The following is a 23,848-nucleotide window of genomic DNA, read 5'->3' as shown; positions in this document are numbered from 1 at the left end:
TGCTGTGCAGCGTTTACCAGATTCAAATGGTGACTAGATTCCTATGACGTTGTATGATGGCTTTCTTCTCTTGCCAACTGTATTATCCTTGAATCAGTCATGCATAGTAAATGCATAATAAACTAATAGCTGTGAACAGTCCATTACAAGGAATCATATGTCTGTTCACAAACTGCTGAGGTAGAGCTAATCCTGAAAATAAATAATCCATGGACCAAAAGCTCACTAAATACATAAAGCTCACATAACTGTAGACCTTAGTATGATTTTTATTAATCTTTTAGGAAAGTATAGTATACATTAAATATAGTTTAAAAATCCACAAAGTAAGACAGGTTCCGAAAATAACACTGCTGTCAGACTCTCAATAGTCAGTAGTCAAAGTGGTCCGTTGTAAAGAATACAATGGAATATGTTCAAGCAGATGATGTCTATATAATACAGGCAGTATCTCCTTCTGGGGAGAAAAATCTTTTTAAAATATTTCTGAAGGAATCAATCATTTCTACCTGAATCAGAAGACTTCAAGCCTTGTATATATAAAACAGCTTTTACCTTACTTCTGCAGTTTCAAAAGTGCTGAATCCACAAGGGTAATTATCTCCTGGGGAGAAAGTGAGAAATCTTAAATACAAGTTTAACCTGGTTTTTACTTTACAGTGTAAAGATACAATTAATAACTATGGTACAAAAATCTATTCTGTATTTAATATATGTCCTTTTATAGGAGTTCAGACGGTATATCTCATTTGCATTTTTGGGTCTCTAACTTATTTCAATATTTTTAGCAAACGGGTGGCCTAATTCGGACACTTTACTCTCACCCATAATTCCTTTGTACTACAGGATTGGCTCCTAAAACTATAAAATTTACATAATCTGTCTAAAAATAAAAAAAATGCTGAAAGGTCATCAGGAATCTGCTCTAAATATTTAGGAATAGTTGTAATGTTACATAATGTTTAAGTACACTGAGCAATATCTAGCTTGTAAAAAGCCTTGATTAGAGGAAGAGAAAAATGGGAGAGGGAAGGTCCTCTCTTAGGTTTTGTAATAAAATAATTGTTATTTTTTCAGTGTATTTCACATGTGGAATGTGTTTTGGCTTTTTTAATGGGAATGGTAATGATAGCTAGAGAAACATTGTGGAAAGTAGTGACTTTGTGCTATGGCCTATGAGGCAAACATTCTGGAGGAAGAGAACTGTGAGCATATTAAATTCATGACTAAGACAAGAGTAAGGGTGGAGGCTCTGACTATCGGTTTTGGTGGTTTGTTTTTTTAAATAACTGCTACATGCTTGATGGCAAACTACTCTATGTTAATAACTTGGTGGTTTAAGAGTGTAGGTCGCTCTAGTGTTAGAAAAACAAAGGTGGGAATTATTTTGCTGTTTGATTAATTTAACATAAAGTAATTCCCCAGGACAGCAAACCCACCCAATTAAGTGGCTTGGGCTTTTTAGGGTTATTTAATAGATCAGTAAATCCCTCTCTGCTTTGTAATATAGTTGTCTTGTTCCTATATACTTTAACCTGTATTTCTGGTACGAAAAATGTAATAAAAAATACATGCAGGCTAATGCTGGATGAAGCAGGAATAGTGTCAAACTTACATTTAATTGATTTAAGAGTATCTTCAACATGCTCCACCTGCTTATGTTTTTAGTACCCTTAGAAATATTCTGAGTCCCCATGCCTCCAGAGTACCCTGCACACTGAATCCACGCTAAGCCCCTACCCCCACAAGTTCCTGTCTTCCTCTGGGTAAGATGGATGCCACAAACAACTCCAGAGGATTGATGTTTGTGCAATCCACAGCCAAGAAATAAAACCATTTGTACGAATAGACTGAGTGTGCTCTTTGTTACCACAGTGACTTCCGCCTACCAGACTGGATGTAAACTTGACTTTCATTTCAGTCAGCAGCTCCTTCATATTCTGGGAGATCATCTCTAGCACTATGTCATCTGATGAAACGGAACAGGGGAATCTAGCTTAGTTACTGTAATAAACAATGTTTGGAATAATACTTCACCTTCCATAGCTCTCACCTGACAATGGCCAAAGGGACGAGGGGGAGGGAAAGGCCCTTATATTAGGAAACAAGAATATCATAAAGACGTTTGAAACAAACATAAGGTTTATTGTAACCTCAGGTGCATGATTAAAGTATTACTGCCAAGAGGAAAAGTGGGATCAGGTTAGATGGAAATTAAAGTAAATCAAGTAAGGGACAATTGAAAGATTCCTTCAGCATCCATAAGATGCTAATGAGCATCCATGTTATGCAATTGATATGCAAGCACAGGAACCGAGAGGCCTGGAGCTCTGCCTCTGTGTATTAATTACTTGTACTGCAGTAGAGCGCACAGGCTACAACAAAGATTGGGGCCCCATTGCATTGGGTGCTGTTTAACCACATCATGAGACTGTGTCTCTGCCCTGAAGAGCTTACTGTCTAGTTAAAAATGTGCGGACAGAAAGCAGTATTAGTAGGCAAGAGCAGTTTAAATGGAAGAGTCAGATGTTATTAACTTGTGGGATAAAAATGAGCCAGTGCATTATTTCTGAGGTGGGCCACACCTGAAGTTTTGTTTCCTTCCTTTCTCCTGTCTTTCATAAGACAAGCAAGACTCTATGCTTATCTAGATGTTCTTATTCAAACTGCAACATATTGCCTTTCCTGCTTCACTATTTACACTTCCATGGTGAACAATCTGGGGAGAAGCAACCCCAGATATGCAATAGCTCCTAACCTGAATCTGAAAACATATCAGATTTCATAGCACAGAAGGTGAACTATAGCTTACTGTACAGTATGGTAGTCTGGCTGGGGACTGCAAGCAGTAATTTCCAGTCACTGTGCTCATTGACAGTGTAGAATTATTCTTGGTTGCTGTTATTTTATGCACTGCCTGAACAAAAAGGACTGGCCAAAGACGAGAAAGAACAACAAGACCTTACCGTACTGAACCATCTCATTAATCAGAATACAGATGTTCTCCACCACTTCTGGATCATCACAGTGAAAGTGGTAGGAATCTTTGATCAGGCTTATTCCACTGCCCTTTGTATCTGTTACTATAAGTCTGAAAGCCGATAACTCTGAAAAAGAGAGACACAAGTGCTACTAGGCAGTGGCAGATTGCCTACCTTGGAAAACTATTCGGAAGCACCTTCAGATAATGTGTAGGATTGTGTAAGCAGCTGACACTTTCTTGCATGACAAAAAACTTCTCTTTATGTCCCAGATACCCTTTGTTCATTTTTCATTAACCGCTCCTTGAGCTGTATCCTTTTTACACACTAGAACGTCATCACAAGGAAGCATTTAAAACACAGAGTTTACAATAGGGTCCCTCTCCCTCTGCTGATCCACCAGTTCCCTCTGACATTTATGCTTCTGTTCTTGGGCAGGAGGGGCTAATACAGTTTTCTTGTTTGAATGTTTTTCTCCTACGGGTAGAAGGAGAAGACTGATCCAGGAGGGCAGATGCCCCTCCCAACCCCACTGGGAACCTTCAGTCTTTACAGTGTTGTTTGCCTCTGATGCCCACTTGCCATTGTTAAAAACACCTTTCTGGCTTGTTACCAGATATCCTTAGGAGGCTTGCCAATGCCAAGCAGGTATTCTTCACCAGCACTGGCCTTTCTGGATTCATCCTGAGAGCATCCAACAAAAGCAGAGTTGTTGGTTCATACTGGTTTTCAGTTAAGCAGCCTGCAAAAATAGCCAGTGAAATACCCATCAGTGCTTTCAGCTTCTGCAAGGATTCCTTTACCATGCACCAAAACTAAAAAGTAAGCCCTGTTAGGCCTATTTTACTATACTACAGACTAATCAAATAGCTGATCATCGTGAATTGGTCCATGGGCTCAGAGACAGTTATGAGCCACCTGCTAGGTGAAGCTCCAGGTTCAAATCCTGGTTCCAGCCTCTGATTCTCCAGATCAGCAGAGGGTAGGAATGATGCAAAAACAACACCCTCTACTCATAGGAGCTGGGGAGGAAAGAATGCAGTGGCTAGAAGGCTGGTGGCCATAATAAGGGGATTGAATGGTGGAGATGAAAATGGAGAAAGGGTGACATGAAAATGCTGCAAGGATGTTTTCATCTATAAAGTGATTTCGAAGAAGCATTAGTACAGGACTCATACTACAAAGATGTTCCTTTTAATGTACATGCATAGCGATATATAGATAATACTTTTATTTTTAACTTGTCATGTTCTTCCCAAGACACTGATGACATTCATGTTAAACACCTTTCTTTGTAATACTCTCCACAGCACTAATACTGTACTGGCGGTTTTACATAGGAACAGAGAGTAACAAACCTGGGATTCTTTAGTTGTGAGAGAAGACAACTAAGAGGTGACAATCTATTCTACATAGGTTTTTAAACCGTGCTCATCACTGTAGTATCTGATAGCTAAGAGTTATTACAAAATTAAACTTTATCTGAGGTTGTCAGAAAGAGACGAACTAGGGCAGGGTTTCTCAAACAGGGGTCGCTGCTTGTGTAGGGAAAGCCCCTGGCGTGCCAGGCCGGTGTGTTTACCTGCCCCGTCCGCAGGTCCGGCCAATTGCGGCTCCCACTGGCTGTGGATCACTGCTCCGGGCCAATGGGAGCTGCTGGAAGCGGCAAGGGCCGAGGGACTTACTGGCCGCCGCTTCAGCAGCCCCCATTGGCCCGGAGCAGCAAACCGTGGCCAGTGGGAGCCGCGATCGGCCGGACCTGAGGACGGGGCAGGTAAACACACCAGCCCGGCCCGCCAGGGGCTTTCCCTGCACAAGCAGCGACCCGTTTGAGAAACCCTGAACTAGGGGGTGCTGGTTCAGTTAGGAGGGTAACTACGTTGCCGGCTAAAGTATAGGTATAAAGCCAGCTAAGGTACAGCAGGTTGTATTGCACCAAGGTAACTTATAGAGGATTTACTTCAACGTTCATTTTAATTACTACTTAAATAACTGCTGTGTGTGATTTTGTCAGACTAACCCCTGCTGTGCATGAAGCACAGCAAGCATGAAAACTCACCCTGAAGTGTCAGAACCCAGAGGGCAGAGCAAGCCGACTCAACCACCTCTCCATTCTCACGGTGTTCTTGGAGGACTCCAGTGATAATCTGGACAGCATTTTTTAGTGATGCTTGCCCCATGTTACTTTCTGAATTAGGAAGTAAATCCAAATGCCAATATATCAAGCAGAGTTTGTTAACTCAAACATTAACACAGTGAGCAGATTAAACTGCATGCAAACAACATCTTACTGCACAAAGGTATCAGAAGAAGTTATGTTTTTTGTATAAAAACTCACTATTGATTAGTTATATATTTGATTTATTTGATCATGCTCTAGATTCCTTCCATCAACTCTTCTTTACATTAGTAAAATACACCGTTACCTTGATATAACGCCACCCAATATAACACGAATTTGGATATAACGTGGCAAAGCAGTGCTCCAGGGGGGCGGGGCTGCGCACTCTGGTGGATCAAAGCAAGTTCAATATAATATGGTTTCACCTATAACGCAGGAAGATTTTTTGGGTCGTAAGGACAGCGTTATATCGAGGTAGAGGTGTAATCTTGCATTATTCCAGCTGTTTTCATCTGCAAAAGCTTTGCAAGCTTAATCTAACATGCAGACTATATACAGGAATTGCTTCACCCAAACCTAAAATGCATCCATCTGTGGGCAGAACATAGCAATCAGGCATGATACTTAACAAATCCCACAGAGAAAAATACCAAGTTGAACCTGGAGTGGGAAATCACACATGCAGAATACAATTCCGCACATTTTTGTTTTGGTTTTTTGACCTTGACAATGAGAACAACACATCGCTGCTCTTTCAGAAATTTCAGTAATTGAGGCGGCGTGCCGTGGGAGGGCGGCAGGCATGCCTGCGAGAGGTCCACCGGAGCCGCGGGACCGGCAACCGCCAGAGCGCTCCCCGCAGCATGCCGCCCTGCTTGGGGCGGCGCAATTCCTAGAGCCGCCCCTGGCCCGGGGTCAGGGCCTCAGATTTAGGTCTGGTGCAAAAGGGGATCTCCCAGCAGCAGCGTAATGCAATGGTTCAGCACTGACTCAGTAGAAGGAATGCCACCTGCTGGTGTTCCTTGGAGGTTTCTAGTCAACAGTTAGCCTGATCTTGTTTCAACTGTGAGATATGACAGGACTGTAGGATAGAAATGCATGGCTGGAGGTTTTTTACAACAATCTCTTCCTGGGAAAGCTAGGGTGTATTGAGGGGTTATTAAAAAAAGCTACTTATTTCAAAGACAATTCCCCGTCTCTACCAATGTATCATCTAATTCACCTCCATTTGCTAGGCTTGTTTCTAAAATCAATCCAATATGCTGATTACACTTCATTTCCTCTTCTTATCACAACACATCACATTATGTGATGGAACCTGCAGCCACATAACCCACTTTTCATTTCTGAATGTTTATAAACAGTATGCATCGTAAAATTTACAAATGGGTCCCTACCACCACTAGGGATATTGAGACGTTCACACTGATCTTTAGTCTGTGTTGCCCCATAAGCTCACTCAATGATGGATCTTCTAATGCTACTCAATCAAAGCTCTCAACCACATTCTTTTCTCCAACACCCCACTGTACCCAAAGTTGGGAGAAGTCAGTAAAACGTTTCATCCCCGAGCTACAAGAATCTCTGAATCCAGCTAGGCACAGTATCTGCTGTGTTCTACTTACCATTCACAGCCAAGCTCCAAAGAATACCAGAGCAAGAAAGGCAGATCTGTCTGTTCTGAGGAAAATTGCTTATAATTGACAGAACATCTGTGATGACTCCAGCTTTCCTCAGTGCTTCTGCAGCCATTTCTAATAAGCACAGAAAAGGACATATAATTATATTGCCACTGCCACCACTACACAACTAATTTAAATCAAAAGGAGTCATGAAACAAGGGAATAACATAATATGATCAAGGGCAATATGAAAATGAGCAAAAGAAATGTACTGGATTCTTAATGAGAACCACATGCACACAAACTATACTAGTGGTGACTGGCCTTTTCAGAACCTTCTCAGTTTGGCCATCTCCTCCCATTATAGTTTTGAGCTTCATGGAAGAAACAAAAAGAGAGTTACTGAGAGGGCACCAATCACTGCCATTCAAGTCAGTCTAGCAATCCAACCAACCTAGTCAACTCCAGACTTAAGAATTCATTTTGAACAATAACTTAGGTAATTTAGGTCAAAAGTGCCAAGAATCTTAGATAGCTGCCTTTTGCTCAGGGGAGGGGGAGTTTGCTGCTGGTGGGTGATAAGCGGAGCACCCATGGAGTCAGCACTTATGGCCACAGCTGAAAGTCAACCTAACACAGGTCAACTTAGAGTTGTAGTGTAGACATGCCCTGAGGCAGAGCCAGCAATGGAACCCAGGTTTCATGCCCTAGCTTTCCCCAGTGTTACCATCTGTGTAAATTAGTAAGAATCACTTGTTAGCCAACCAAGACTGAACACACCACCTCTTTAATACATCCAGTCTCAAACCACTTAGTCCAAATATAGTACCTTATGCTCCCAGCTGTCTTGCAACTAGAACTGGCTGACTAATGCTTTTGAGATGGAAAAATAACCCATGTACAGCAACATATCTATGCTAAATCGCAGAGTTCTCCATTATGTATCTAATCCAACAAATAAAGATGGATAAACAACAAGAACATGTCCATATGAAAGGACCCACCACTGGCTGACATCATCATTAGTAAAGTGCAGATCATTGAGAGCAGTTCTTCATTTTCAGAATATGTTCTCATTGTCTTTAACAGAGAATTGATTCCTTCCTCACCAACTAGCATCTCCACAGCCACATTCTGTTGTAGCGCTATCAAAAGCAAAACATGGAACAGCATGAGGATGCTTCAGCAGCTTTCACTGAAGTCTGATTTTTCTGCTCTCAGCATATGTATACCATGAAGCAAGCATCATTTGTTGACTTAACATAGACTATACGGTTATATTTTCTCCTCTCTTCCTGAAATCAAACTGCTCTTTTTGTCTCATTTTCTGCAATTTTCATATGTTCCTTTGGGAAATTATGTCACAAAAATTAGAACAGGTAAAAGAAGAATGAAAAGGAGGTACAGTCTAGTTGTTTACATTATTTTTGCACAGGACATTTGTTCTTATTCACAGGCAACTTTAAACCTATGGGTTTCTCCTAGAGTTAATCATATTGCATCTTACACAGAAATTTTGCTAGCTACCAGGGCTATATTATCAAAAATGTCCCCCTAAATCATATGCAGAAAGCACAATTGAAAACTGATCATTAACAAATTTCAAACTCTGCACATAAGCAATCACCCATTTTGCCCATTCAGTAGCATGCTTTGCAAGCATATTCTGAGAATTTAACCATAGCACTGAACCACATCACTTGTTTATAAACTTTAGTAAAAATCTGCATGCAGGTCTTGGGGAAAAAATTTACAAAAGCTTTCGTTCTTTAAAAGTCAACATTTATTAAAATAAATAAAAAGTAATTTGCTGCATCAATGAGGCCTCAAATTTTAACAAGTTTAAGGGGTGCTGCTTTTTTAATTATATACAGAACTGGGGGAGGGCCTTTAACTTTTGAGGTCAACACAAGCTTTATAAATATGTTACAATGTCATGTAGTGCATTAAGAGTCTCTATTATTTGCAGTCTTTACAATGGAGCAAATTCTGGTATTTACATTCTTCCAAATGGAAGAATTTCTAATTTCAGTTGTGCAGAAAAACTTTTGCCTTAATTTACTGTTGGTTTCAGTTTACCTAGCAGGTGCCAAAGGAATATTTTCTGCATTTGAACTAGTTCATTCAAAGTTGAGACCAACTGGGAGATGAAAAAGCAAGAAATCTCATTTCCTCTTCCAACAGATGGGAGAGGATGAGATCTACTAATTCTAAAAACTTGAAGGACATAGGACCAGATTTTCAAAGGCATTTAGGCACACAGAAGTACAGATAGGCACCTAGTGGGATTTCAAAAAGTGCATAAACTGGTTAAGTGCCTAATTCCCAGAGATTTCAAAATCTGGTGCACGGTGATCAAAAACACTCCATCAATTCACTAGCTACAGCTAATTCTTCCTCTGCTTAGTAAACCAGTTAGTTTTAAATGCAAAACATGTTTTGAGAAACATTTTTTTTCTTACATATGCAGCACAGTTAAGGTAGTTTTATTTAACTAGTAAAAAACTAATTTAAAATGTTGGTTTTGTTCATTTTAACTGCATTCTAATTTTCATCCAAATGCAGCTTGACACACATCATGAATAAACAAAAATAATCTAATAAATGGGAAATGTATCATTCATTATTTTCTATCATAAAAAAATAAAAATTAAGATTCTGAATCAATGTCTGTTTAAATAAATATGTATAGATATAGCGTATCCTCCTGGTGAGCAAATGGAAATACCAAATTTAATATAAAGGCTGTATTTAGTTGCAAATAACCATGTTTTAATGATACCAGCTAATGAGAATCATCCTTCCTTTAGGAAAACTACTAAAAAATACAAATGCAAAACAAAATTGAATCAAGGTTTCTTGCTTGCTGATTTCTATCACTCTGATTTAAATCAAACCACCAACCCTAGAGAATCTGGACTCCCATTAAAGCTGGCTAAATCCCCATGTAACTATAAATTTACTCCTTAATATCTTAGTATGAATATTAATTCTCACCAAATCCATTTCAAATCTTGTTTACGACATGTAACAAGTTACTCAGTGTTTAGTATGGAACCTCATTACTGTACCTTGGCCAATAATGTCAAGCAGTAATCTGCAGCCATCTAATTGTAGCTCTAGAGAATCTATATGAGTCTTCATTGCACAAGTGACAGGATCCAGAAGTTCTAGCAAATACATTAAGGCTATAAAGAAAAGAATTGTTAGAGTCAACATTTAATAACACTGTGAACAACTTAGCTGGTTTATATGCCTCCCACCTTCAATACAACATGGAATTCCTAGCTTTAGGACAGGTTTGGGTCCCCGTGCATGACATGGTAAGGCAGAGATGGTTAAACAAGGTCCTTGATCTGAAAGAAAAGCTGTGCATATCAAGATGGAGCATTACACACTGATACCAGTAGTCTCGTGGGCACCTCCTCTGCGTTAAAGACAAAAGCAGCCACAATCTTCCATTTTGTTCAAGTTAGTTGTAGCCATCTTCCTCCTAGGAAGTAGTATTGCAGCTCTTGGTTGGCTACATGCTAAGTCAGTGGTTCTCATCAGAGAGGTCTTCCAAGGGCTACATCAACTCATCTAGATATTTGCCTCGTTTTACAACAGGCTACATAAAAAGCACTAGTGACGTCAGTACAAACTAAAATTCCATACAGACAATGACTTGTTTATACTGCTCTATATTCTATACCAGTGATCCCCAACCTTTTCATCTGGCGGGCGCCAGACGAAGGACCGTGGCAGCAGTGGAGCATCCGCCGAAATGCCGCCGAATTTCTGCGGCGTTTCGGCAGCGACGCCTCTCGATGACGTCACTTGTCGGTGGCGTTGCCGCCAAAATGCCGCAGAAATTCGGCGGCATTTCGGCAGATGCTCCACCACCGGCCAGGACGCGGGCGCATTTAAATGCCCCAGTGGGCACCATGGCGCCCGCGGGCACCGCGTTGGGGACCCCTGTTCTATACACTGAAATGTAAGTACAATATTTTTATTCCAATTTATTTATTTTATAATTATATGTAAAAATGAGAAAGTAAGCACTGTTTCAGTAACAGTGTGTTGTGACACTTTTGTATTTTTATGCCTGATTGTGTAAGCAAGTAGTTTTTAAGTGAGGTGAAACTTGGGGGTACATAAGACAAATCAGATTTTTGAAAGGGGTGCAGTAGTCTGGAAAGGTTGAGAGCCACTGTTCTAAGTGACATGGGCTAGAATTCTGGTGTGGTAGTGCAGAGAAATTATGCTTTTCAGACTCGGGGGGAGATTACTTCACTAGGTTTCTCAGTCCTAGCAAGTCTTTGGGCAGGGTTAGCTAGTCCAAAAGGGAGCGACACACTTGTCCAAGGGAACTTAGATGTCCTCTTGGAACCCATTCTAACCATTCTCAGAGACAGAGCCATCCCCTGGGTACAACAAATTGGGGCGATTGCCCCAGGCCCACACTTTGGGCCTGCGCTTCGTTAGGAGGCGGGCGGGGAGGTGAGGTGGACGGGTGAGCGGGGTGAGGAGGCGAGCGGCGGGCGGGCGAGCGAGGAGTAGCGGGGTGGGAAGGGAAGAGGCAGGGCAGGGCCTTGGGGGAAGGAGTGGAGTGGGGGCAGGGCCTGGGTGGAGCTGGGGGGGGGGAGAGGGAGCACCCCCTGGCAGATTAGAAACTCAGCATCGATGTCCTGGGCCCCGCATCCCCCTAGGGACAGCCCTGCTCAGACATTTAAAATATCAGCTGTAACAAATCCCACTTATATCACTGCTAGCAAGGGTCTATTCATGCCTATTCAAACTGTTATTTATCACAGTGTCACATTATTTCAATGGGAAAAGCCACTTTTCAGTTGAAATGCTTCACAGATATTGGTAGATGACAGGAAATCACCATGTTCTTTCCCCTTATTGCTTACAGTCCTAGAGCTTTAAATCATTATACTTTAATATCTACCCAGATCATAAACATCTCTATGTTTAATATCAAAAGGTCAATGCCCGTATGAAAAGTGATAATAGTTTGAAATAAGAGTACTATTAGTGGAATTTGTTTAACAGAGTGAATTTAGAGCTCATAAAAGCATTAGTCTAATAGCACTGCAGAGAGCTAGGCATAATGAAGGGAGAAGCTATGTAACTTTCCAACACACAGCTCTGCCAAAGCACTAAAATTCCAACCTGCATCACTCTCTGTTATTACAGTCCTGGGACCCCACAGGTCTCTGACAACACACACCAGCCCTGACGTACAGCATCTTTGGTCCTGCTCCACAAATGCAGCTCTGCCAGTGCATTGTAATTCTGTCCAACAATATCTCTGCTATTTCAGTCCAAGCTTTTCCCAAACAGAGATAGATAGATGTGCACAAGTGGAAAACAGGTTGGGACCAATCAAACTCATTTTCACTTGTAGCCAACAGCAGAATTTGAACCCAGTTTTCTATCAGGCTAATGTACTATTATGCAATATATTTTCCCACTATTTTCAGAGTAAAAACAGTGAGCAAGAACATAGTAAAACAAAATGCTGAAATATTGACCCATACCATTTTCTTCTCCCAGTAAGCTGGCAAGGCGCTTTATGGCTTTTGCTTGAGCCTGCTCTATGTCCCAGTAAGTCTGCATAAATTCTGCATAAAACAAGACATCAGAAGTTTCTTCTGTCATTTTACACAAATATTTACAGGATATATTCATAATTTTATTGTTTCTCTATTCTGTGCCCAGCCTGTGAATTCACGTAATTGAAATAAATTCAGCTTGAGACTCAGTTAAAAAAAAAACAACAGAAAACGGAAAGAAAGCATCAAACAGTTTAAAATTGCAAAACTCACTCAAAATAGTGGGTGTGTTGATATTTAGGAGCCACCACAAACCTTGTAATGTTGCTATCTCATAAAATTATTTGAGAGTTAAGTATAATTTATGTTCTTTAAAAACACTCCAATATGAAATTATGTTAATAATAAAATGTAAAGATATATAAGTAAACAAAATTATTTAAAGGAGCAGCTTTTTCTCTTTAGCCAATAATGCATTCTAACGTAATATCTTAATAGGTTTAACTGCCGTAAACTAGAATGCAATCAGAGTAGGGAGCTCCCAGGAATTTCAGAACAGTCTGACAAAAATTCTTTTAATAACACTCTCTCACCCTTTTCAGACAGAACATTAGATAAGAGCTACTACTCTTGTGAAGTTATAAGACTGGTGACACAGAGATTCTTGTCCAAAACAGTGATGTATTTCATTTCAGGTACAATGGGTAGCCATACATTCATTCATTTCTGTAATATAATACATCCTAAATGGAACACACATGGCATTTCAATAGAAAACTAATGTCAGTATCTCAAAGTCTACTTATTTTCCTGATTACCTAAAACACTTCCAATTCCTCCTTCAAGGAGCACATCTAAAATTGCTGAAGGCAAGGTTTTTTCCTGTTTTGATAAAGAGGAACCAGCAAGAGTCAAACATTCCATAACATATGGAATATCAACCAGATCCCTGGAGAAGGAGAGAGAAAGAAAGTCAGCAAAGTTTTCCTATTGATTTTGGTGTGTTTTGTTGGAAGTGGAAGTGTTAATTAGTGGGTAAAATAGGGTTCTGGTTGTCAGGACTCCTAAATTCTGATCTTGACTCTTTCACTGATTTTGTGACTGTGGGCAAGTCAGTTAACCCTTGTGCTTCATTTTACCTACCTGGAAAGTGGACATAACACTAACCAATCTCATTATGTTCTCTGAGGCTTAATTAATTAATGTTTGTAAAGAGCTTTGAGATTCTTATATAAAAATAAAACCTTAGTCAATGCAGACATTTTCTGAGAATGTAAACTGTATACAGACTACAGCCCAGCCTCCAAAAGAGTGTCTATAACTTCATTTTATAACATAATTCTCCAACAAAACCAACTATCCTTTCTGACCAGAGAATCTCTGGTCAGTGTACACTCATTTCAAAGATGGGGAAACCAAGGCACTGATAGGTGAAGTGACTTTCTTACAGCAAGGTAGCACAGCGAGTCAGTTGCAGAGACAGGGATAGAACCTAGAAACCCTGGCTCTCAGTCCCCTAATCTAAAGACTGAAGAACACTCCCTCTTACAGGAGATGGGTGGGGAAAAGCAAAAAACAGAATAGAGCAAGAGACAGTGTCCAGAACTCACTTTGCTGAGGGTCTCATACTGGGCTGAATCTGTAGCATCATAAGTAAAATTTGAGACAAAGGCAGAGTATCTTTATTCCCTTTCTGCATTATCGTCAGAACTCTCTCAAGACTACTGGTGTCCTTTCTAATATCCTGCAGTAATGAATTTGTCTCTTTCACCTGTAAAGAGCAGAATATTGGTAGACTCTGTATGTATTCACTTTGTGGATCTCTTTGGGGTTTTTTAAAAACATTACATTCCCAGTGAAATGTTCGTGGTACTCTCAATAGTACATACATTCAGAAAGAAGCAGGTCATCATGTCTAGTAGAATACATCCTAAAGACCAGATGTCAGACTTCTCACTAAAGGAAAAGCAGAGTGCTTCAGGGGACATCCAGGATTTAGAGTCAGGATCTGTTGAAATAAATGTCAGCTCAGTAATGGTTTTGATACTGTGTAATGTGTTGCTTTGCTTGCATGGGTATGACCTGTAGATAGCAGTTTCACATCAAAGTACAATTCAGTCAGAAAGATTCTACATTGAGTTAAATTTTTACTGGTGATACCCCATAGAAGATTCTAAGAAGAACCGCACTACAATTAATGACAAACAATTCTCCAAGATCTAACTTCCTATACATTACTGCAAATAGTCTTACAAATCCAGTTTAGCTTAGAGCCATCTCATGACTCCCAAAATATTAAAAGATCTATTTTTACAAACTCATTTTAATACCACAAAACTGCCATTAGATGGTAACATTTTTTATCACTGCTGAGCAAGATTCAGACCAATTATGTAAGTGTGAAAGTTTTCATATCACAATCAATTTATTTAATTCTTGATCTTTTACAATGATCTTGCTCGCTGCTTAGAAGAAATAAAATGTAACAGGCAAAAAACATGGCTACCCCTCTGATACTAGGCAAAAAAGGGTGTTTTCCGTCTTTATTTTGTTATAGAATTAAACTGTTAAAAAACACAGTTGAATCTCTTTTTAAAAAAAACAAACAGAATACTAGAATATTAAATAGCTACCTTCTTCCACTCTTATCTTCCATTTCATTTCATCAGTCATAAGAGTTTCTACACTGAAATCGCAAAGCATGAAGGATACTTCATCAGTTAAAAGGATGTTAGACGGTTTGAGGTTTCTGCAACACACAGAAATGGTTTTTATCAACATGTTAAATCGGAGCATAATGATGTATAGCTACAGGCTTCTTATCTCTGAGACCTTTTACATAAAAAAGCTGGGCTTTGTTTTTAAGTTACAAATTATAAGAAATAAAATACATTTATTTTCCTTTTTTACTGTGAATAAGGCAAAAAACTTTAAAAATTGACACTGGAAGCCTCAACTTATCCGAACATTGAGCATGACACTAGTCCTTTTTCCTCTCTTATACCTGTTAAGTTTGTTCACTCTTTTAGTTTATGAAAGGCACAGCTCATTTGCCAAGGTTTATGCAGGATTATAGACTGTAATATGAATGTGAATGAAGAGTCAATATTCCAGCATTTCATTAACTACAGGATCGTGAACACTTTGCAAACATTCAAGAGTTAAGTTATACTCATTTTGTGGATGGATAAATCTGGGGAGAACATATGAGTTAAATGACTTGCCTAGAGTCACAACAATCAGATGCAGAAACAGAATCCAGGAGTATAACATCCACTCCCCTGCTTTAATCAATAAATTCACACTCAGACAACCGTGTCTAAAGTCAAACACCACGGAAGGGGAAAAAATGGTGGGGGGAAGGAGAAGAGCACTGATTAACACTCATACAGTAAATCTACTAATCATCTATCTCTGCTATAAACTCATTTGGACACTCCATTTTATCTCTGAAACTCCTCACCATGCCACCAAAATGTACAATGTCTTGCTTCTCAAGTGAATAGTTGTGCTGAAGTGATAGTTCAGCTGCAAAGAGGCAAAGGTCTAGCAGGCAAAGAGGCTGGAATTTCTATTTACCTGTGAAAAACATTTTGTTTGTGTATATAAAACAAAGCATCCACCATCTGCCCCAGGAACTTCTGAAGCACCTATGGACAGAAATAGACATGAAAATGTAGTACACGAAGAATAACTTCACGGTGAAATAAGACATGTCTAATCACAAGAAGGCTTCTTAGTTTGATACAGGCTCCAGTCCAAGTGGGAATACTATACAGTAACTCCTCACTTAAAGTTGTCCTGGTTAACGTTGTTTCATTGTGATGTTGCTGATCAATTAGGGAACATGCTTGTTTAAAGTTGTGCAGTGTTCCCTTCTACTGTTTGTTTGGCAGCCACCTGCTTTGTCCACTGCTTGCAGGAACAGCAGCCCGTTGTAGCTAGCTGGTGGGAGCTTGTAACCAGGGAGGACCGGCAGCCCCCCTATCAGCTCCCCGCTCCCCTAAGTTCCCTGTGCTGCAGCCGCCCAGCAGGCTATCAACTGCCGGGCAGGTCAGCTGTCCCTCCCCACACTTCCATGTGCTTCTCCTGCCCTCTGCCTTGGAGCTGCCCCCAGAGACTCCTGCTTGCTGTGTGTGGGGGGACTAATGTCAGGGTGTCCCCCTCCTCCCGCTCCTGCACCCCGCTTACCCCTTCTCCATATAGAGCAGGAAGGGGACACGGAGTGAGAGAGACAGAGAGAGCTTGGGGCAGCAGCTGCTGTCAACTTCCTGATCCACTTAAAAAGACAATGCACTTAAGAGTGGGTCGGCTTACTTAAAGGGGCAGTGTACATCTCTCTCTCTCTCTCCTACACACACAAGGTGTGTGTCTGTCTCTGTCTACTATACTGTCTCCCCTCCCTCGTGTTCGTGCTGCCTTGTGTGAGAGGCTACATTAACAATGTGTTAACCCTTGAGGGCTCAGCCAAGTGCTAGTTCACCATTCAGCAGCAAGGCATTCCCTGGGAAATATCCCTCCCTCTTCCACCTTCTAACTTCACCACCTCAACCAAGCTTCACAATCATCATAGCTGTGAACAGTATTAAATTGTTTGTTTAAAACGGATACCTAACCCCCACCATTTACATTAATTCTTATGGGGAAATTGGATTTGCTTAACATTGTTTCGCTTCAAGTCGCATTTTTCAGGAACATAACTACAACGTTAAGCGAGAAGTTACTGTACTCCTTTCATTTTCTGCAGATCAATTAACCTGCACATCATCCCTGTGACTTAGGAGCTATTATTATCTTCATTTTTCAGAAGAGAAAACTAAAGCACGGAAAGGTTGAGTTGCCCAGGAGTAGAAAATTACATAAATGCTAAGTTTTATTATTGTGATTGTACAATGACTCAAGTGGCAGAGCTGGGAAGAAAATTCAGAAGTTTTAAGTCCTGGTCTCCTGCTTTAAGCAATAAATACTATACTTTGATGTCTCTGGGGAGCAGCTGGGAAAGGACAGAAGGTGGTGAAAAAAAAGTTAAAGGCAGTGAGATTACTTTGCATTTCAATAAAATGCTTTTTCTGTAATTTGTTACCATTTCTTCTACTTTCTCTCGCTTCTTCCTTTTTGCCTTGATCAGAGATGAAAGGTCTCCTTGGCTTGAGTGCTGCATCACCAGACAAAGAAATAGAGATGAAATCTGCAACAGAGATTAGATCAACATTATTTAGTCACTTGCAGGTAATGACATATGCAGCAACAAAGATACAGCAGTTGGACCTTGCAAACAGATTTGGTGCACACCATGGAAGTATGTGATGGGATTATTTGTCTCCCACAAAAGAGTCAATATTTACTTTTGTCTACTTAAACATAAAACATCTGCTTCTAACAGCAACAAGTACCTTTGAAACCATATGAGCAGTTCCACTCAAACATAAATTCTACTGAATTCAATGGGATTTAGGCCCAAGTACCGTGGAAGGCTGTGTCCACAAAGAAATAGCTCTGGCCTTCTGGCTTCTTTATGGGCCAATTTTTAAGGTGCTTTATTCAGACATGCAAGGAACCACAGCAGCTTAAAAATTGTGTATCTGTTGCATATGGAAGCAAAAGGAGAAGACACTGCATTCAGATACACAGATACAGGGATGCAACACAGCCATGTTGTGCTGCCCCAATGGTAGTGTAACTCAGTTGCCTTCACAGAAGGAGGCTCAATCACAGGCCCAGAAACCATAAGTGTCCCCTTACCTAGCTACAGAAACTTTGACATGCCAGTTTGTGCCTCCACTCTAACAGGCTGTTTTCATTCTCACCTTATTATCCCAGGTGATAAACAATTCTTTGTAAATGCAGATGTTTGAATGCTGAAGTTTCAGCAGATCCATTGCCTGTTGGAAAGACAGCAAATGAAACCCAAAGAGTTTACTCTGAGTGAGCTACAACAATCCACAGGCTTCTTTCTCCTGGATTAAGAAAATGTCTTCAAAACACAGAACACAAAGGGCAGATATCTAACTGTCAGTCATGCCACCTCCCTGTCAGAGTAGCCAGGTCCAGTTCTTTTTCAGTTCTATTTCACATTTGCAATCGAAGGCATGTCAAGAAAAGTGAAATACAGTACTTGAGTGAAGCGCTACTCTAAATATAACTCTGTACAAATAAAGAACAGGAGTACTTCTGGCACCTTAGAGACTAACAAATTTATGTCAGCATACGCTTTCATGGGCTACAGATCACTTCTTCGGATGCATAAGCTTATGCTGACATAAATTTATTAGTCTCTAAGGTGCCACAAGTACTCCTGTTCTTTTTGCGGATACAGACTAACATGGCTGCTACTCTGAAATCTGTACAAATAGCATATTGGGGTTCAATATTTGTCATCTCACAAGAGATCAGTTCACAAGTAAAAAGATTGTTTCCTAACAGCCAGCCTTACAAACTCATCCTGGAATTTGAAAGTCAAGCTGGGTTATTTCTGGTACACCCATCATCTGCAGTAACCCTGAGTCAACTGTGAATTGCAGGTGTAATTAAAATGCACAAAGTGTCCATCTCTCTAAACCTGGCCATGAGGTAAAGTCTCAAGGTAAAGATCCTGCAGTTGGAACTTACTTAAAAATTCTGTTGTTGATGTGTGAGCTGGAACAGAATTCAGCTCACTTTCCCAAAGCTGTGCTCATGGCACTACAGAGCTAACTGGAGTAAAAAGAAGTAAAAGCAAAGGGCCAAATTCCCAGCTAGTATAACTTCATTTACTTTAATAGAACTACATCAGCAGACAATTTGGCTCAAACTTTGGTCGGTAAAGTCAGCAGATCTAATTCTGAATACACACAGGGGGCTGGTATATTGAGTAGAATAGGCAATTTTAATTACTTTCTGATCACAACTAAATATTAATTGGTTTTAAACGTTCTCACTCATTGTGAACAGCAGGTGCTAGGTACAATGAACACCAGCCGTGACACTAGACCAGGGGTAGACAACCTATGGCATGCATGCCAAAGGCGGCACACGAGCTGATTTTCAGTGGCACTCACACTGGCCAGATCCTGGCCACTGGTCTGGGGGGCTCTGCATTTTAATTTAGTTTTAAATGAAGCTTCTTAAACATTTTAAAAACCTTATTTACTTTACATGCAACAACAGTTTAGTTATATATTATAGACTTATAGAAAGAGACCTTCTAACAACGTTAAAATGTATTGCTGGCATGCGAAACCTTAAATTGGAGTGAATAAATGAAGACTTGGCACAGCACTTCTGAAAGGTTGCTGACCCCTACACTAGACCATTCTGTTGTGAATATCTGTGTTCTGTTGGAACAATAAGTATGATATTAGCAATATTGCTGACTTATTATTATGTCTTATTTATTAAATTCTGAAGGAGGTATGCACAACGCAGGTACCATAGAAGGGAAAGGCCAGTGAAGACATTCCCATCAAGAAATTTCTAGATCCATGGGCACAAACATCCACACAACATTAAAATAACATATACTATGTAGAAATTGAGTCATTAGTAATAAACAGGACTATGAACAGACAGCTCTCCATCCTTCTGGCTAATGAGCAAACAAAGAGATGGGCTTTGCACTGTGCCCTAAAGGTAAACAAACACAGGCTCTGAAGTGAGGGCCATCCATTGAGAATAGCTGGCCACTCGAACCCAAACATTCAAGTCTAAGGATTGTTAATAAGAATTCATAGGCTGAACCGAGTTGCTGGAGTTTTAGGGAATGTCTGCACTACAATCAAATACCCATGGCTGGCCTGTGTCAGCTGACTGAGACTCCTGGGGCTTGGGCTGCTGGACTATAAAGTTGTTATGTAGATTCAGGCTCGGGCTGGAGCCCAGGCTTTCAGACCCCACGAGGAGGGAGGACAAGACAGTTTATGGGTAGTCAAGGCCCAAATCAGGTAGGGCTATTTATATTTTCAAATTATTGCTGATAAAGGATTTTTTTAAGATAAGACCCTGTTTAAGATAAGGCCCTGCTCCTTCTGAATTAGACTAGTAAAAAAAGACTGCACTGCTACCTCCTTCAGGGCATCATTTGCTTGTTGTTCATCAATGCATTCAACCTGTACCAAACAAACAAAAGGCAAAGATAACAATATAATAAAAGACATGGATGAGAATGTAATACAGAGGTGGCCAAGCTTTATGACACTAAGCATCACATAAGTAACCCCACCAGGAGAATGAGATTTGCACCCAATTTGTATAGATCATCAGTAACTACACACTGCAACCCTAACATCTACCGTTGGGTGCTTGAATCTTCCTGGCAAGAATAACAGAAATTGATTGCTGGCTGGGTCCAGCAGCAATAAAAAGCTGCAGTTGATCAGCTTTATCCTTCCCCTGCCATGAGAGTGACAGTGACTTAGGGAAGAATGGACTAGGAAGGACCCAATAAGTCTTTTCCACCTTCAACCTTTATGCTCCGGTAATTGATCTGAATGCAACTGCACTTCAAAACAGTGTCATAATTCAAAGTATAAGCCAACCCAGACCCAGTGCCTGTGACGGTTGGTATGCTGGGCTACGTTACTCTCAGGCAAATGGGCCTAGGGAGCTGCATCTCGGTGTCATGGCAACCTAGTTCTCACCTGCTTCAGCACATATTTCCTCCCAGCTTCTCCTCTCTCTGTTTTTAACTCCACCACCAGCATTGTGCCCAGGGCCCCGGGCTCCAGCTGCTCCAGCACCTACGTGGGGGGAACAGGCATTGATAAACATGGGGGAACCTGGGCACAAAAACACCTCAGAGCCTGCAGCTCCCAGCTCCCCCTGGGCAACAGGCACCCCCAGCACCCCCTCCTCGGGGGCAACGGGCACCCCCAGCACCCCCTGCCCTGGGAGACAACAGGCACCCCCGCACCCCTGCTCCTGGGCAACAGGCACCCCCGCACCCCTGCCCTGGGAGACAACAGCACCCCCACACCTCTCCCCCTGGGCAACAGGCACCCCCCAGCTCCCCCTCCTCGGGGGCAACGGGCACCCCCGCACCCCTGCCCCTGGGAGACAACAGGCACCCCCGCACCCCTCCCCCTGGGCAACGGGCACCCCCAGCACCCCTCCCCCTGCCCTGGGAGACAACAGGCACCCCCGCACCCCTCCCCCTGGGCAACGGGCACCCCCAGCTCCCCCTGCTCTGGGAGACAACAGGCACCCCCCACACCTCTCCCCCTGGGCAACAGGCACCCCCCAGTTCCTCCTGCCCTGGGAGACAACGGGCACCCCCCGCATCCCTCCCCCTGGGCAATGGGCACCCCCCAGTTCCCTCTTCTCTGGGGGCCACGGGCACCCCAAGCTCCCCTCCCCCTGGGGGCAGCGGGCACCCTACAGCTCCCCTCCCCTGGGACATAACGGGCACCCCCAGCCCCGTGAGCAACAGGCACCCCCCGCACCCCTCCCCCTGGGCAACAGGCACCCCCAGTTCCCCCTTCTCTGGGACACGACGGGCACCCCCGAGACCGGCCCCCTGCGCGCTCAGGGGCGGGGCAGCCGCCGCTCCTCACCGTGTATCGCTCCATGGCGGCGGGGCCGGGCCGGGATGGCTGCCGCCCGCTCCCGCTGCCCCGGGAGCCAGAAACGGCGCTGCGGGGCCTCCCTCCTCCTCCGCCAGCCCGCACGCGGCCTCCCGGTGGGGCCCCGGGCCCTGCTCCTCGCTCCCCCTTTCCCTGGGGCCCCTTCGCTTTCGGCCCCTTCTCCCCATGCCACGGCCCCGTGCCCCCCCCCCTCCGCCCCAGGGCATCACCTGCCAATATTGCTCCTAGTCACGCTTCAGCTCAGTAAAGTTATTCATGCGCATAAGTGTTTGAAGGATCGGGCCCTTCAGTCATACTTGCCTGGGGCTTTTGTGGTTGAAGATTGCTGGAGTCATGTACTTTCCTTTCCTCTTAATTGGGGGGTCGGGTGTGCTGAGAGCCATTGAACCAACGTGTAAACCCTCTATATATGATGGAAACCAGTTCAAGCCAAGAGGTGCAGCAACACCTCTGCTTTCCATTGATAGTAATATTACTCCCACTGAATAGCTGCTAGATTGCTCAGTCATGCTATTCCTTGGGCAGCCAAAAATCCCATTTAATCCTCTCCATAATGTATCAATTATATAAATCTGCATGTTTTAAGAAATGCATCATGATGCAATGAATACCTTATCCATTGCCCAGGCTGTTACTATGATTCCAGCTATCATTAAAAGTGTTAACAAATGCAAAATAGATCCAGGGACAAGGAAGAAGAATTTTTGTGCCACTGTGGCCCTGATGCTACACAGACTTTTGCACATGCTCCATTGTATGTGTGCAGCGAGTAGTCCAAGTTACTTCAGTAGGATTACTCACAATATCTATAGTCAAGCATGTGCATAAGCCTTTACAGGATCAAGACCTTGGTCCTTTTACTGGTCTCCTTCATACATTGCAGACTGATACTGCTGAAGGGAGAATTTTCATTTGAACAGAATAAGCTCTCGCAAAGAATATCAAAGGACTATAACTTTTCAAGGAGCAGGGTGCTCTGTCTGCTTATTTGCACTGCTCTCTTCACATCCATTTGAGCTCTATTCAAGTGTGCACTTGTGTGTGCCACAGTCACTCCATAACCAAAACAGCTTATGACAATTTACTTTAGAGAACTTACTTGATTACATGTTCAGAGCATTATACAAGTTTCTGTGCTTGTGCTTATTTGTTGTGTGTGCTCAACTCATCCTGTTTGTTCTGGAGAATTTTTCCTCATCAAATAAAAAAAAAAACCCACTATTACTGCACCTACAGGATAGAGGAAAATATTTTGGTAAAGGGAAAAAGGTTTTGCAAGCCTCAAAAAATATTTATAAACAACATGGGAGGGGAGAGATTGTTTAAATGATGGAAATTATCTTGAGAATGCCCTTTTAAATAACATTACCTTCAGGGTAGATGTCAAAACGGGAAAGGGCCGCCCCAGGCGCGTGCTTGCCCCGCTGGGCTCTGGAGCCGGCCCTGCAAAACAATTAGATGAAAAGAATCACCTGGGGAAAGGTGAAGAGCTACACGGTACACAGTGCCTGAAAGGTGCTGGATTTTTGCAGGATGACTCGATACCTATGAAGCAAGCTATTGTTTGGGTCTCAAGGCTTCAAGAATCAATCTGTGTGCAATATTCTCCCATGCACAACTCAGCCTCCGACTTTCCCAATTGATATCCCAGTTGAATTTGTGGGACAGAAGAAGGCAGGTATGAGCAAAAGAGAATGCATCCAGAACTGGTAGAAATCATGTTTGTAATGAGTCAATAGTGTGACAACTCTGCGGGTCTGGCATTTCCTGGCAGATTTTGCTAGCCTCAGAGGCTCACTGTGACCCTCCCCATAGCCCTTCTCTCTCTAGAGCAGGGGTAGGCAACCTATGGCACACATGCCAAAGGCAGCACATGAGCTGATTTTCAGTGGCACTCACACTGGCAGGGTCCTGGGGATTCTGCATTTTAATTTAGTTTTAAATGAAGCTTTTTAAACATTTAAAAAGTGTGATTTACTTTACATACAACAATAGTTATATATTATAGAATGAGACCTTCTAA

The 23,848-nt window shown here is 42.1% G+C and overlaps 1 protein-coding gene across 8 annotated transcripts; it reads right to left on the bottom strand.

Annotated features, from left to right (window-relative positions):
* Positions 1-10: 10 nt before the first annotated feature.
* STKLD1 (serine/threonine kinase like domain containing 1) lies at positions 11-23,055 on the bottom strand. Of its 8 annotated transcripts, none has more exons than XM_044992301.1 (20): positions 21,796-21,963; positions 20,884-20,982; positions 20,308-20,352; positions 18,076-18,150; positions 17,352-17,456; positions 15,848-15,918; positions 14,902-15,017; positions 14,158-14,276; positions 13,879-14,039; positions 13,087-13,217; positions 12,254-12,337; positions 9,797-9,913; positions 7,730-7,870; positions 6,729-6,857; positions 5,041-5,169; positions 3,595-3,723; positions 2,967-3,107; positions 1,890-1,969; positions 556-604; positions 17-454 (listed from the first exon to the last, which is right to left on the bottom strand). In XM_044992301.1, the coding sequence occupies exons 1-19, from the start codon at positions 21,808-21,810 to the stop codon at positions 557-559; spliced, it is 1,935 nt and encodes a 644-aa protein (XP_044848236.1). In that variant the 5' UTR covers positions 21,811-21,963; the 3' UTR covers positions 17-454; position 556. The 8 variants fall into 8 exon arrangements, with proteins under 8 accessions (XP_044848238.1, XP_044848237.1, XP_044848242.1 ...); XM_044992300.1 differs by having other exon boundaries at positions 18-457; XM_044992306.1 differs by lacking the exon at positions 21,796-21,963 and adding an exon at positions 22,925-23,055 and having other exon boundaries at positions 19-457.
* Between the last annotated feature and the right edge of the window lie 793 nt (positions 23,056-23,848).

This window comes from Mauremys mutica, chromosome 18 (assembly GCF_020497125.1).
Source record: "Mauremys mutica isolate MM-2020 ecotype Southern chromosome 18, ASM2049712v1, whole genome shotgun sequence".
NCBI lineage: Eukaryota > Metazoa > Chordata > Testudines > Geoemydidae > Mauremys > Mauremys mutica.
Note: the sequence above shows the minus strand (reverse complement) of the source record. Positions and strands in the feature narration are given on the sequence as shown.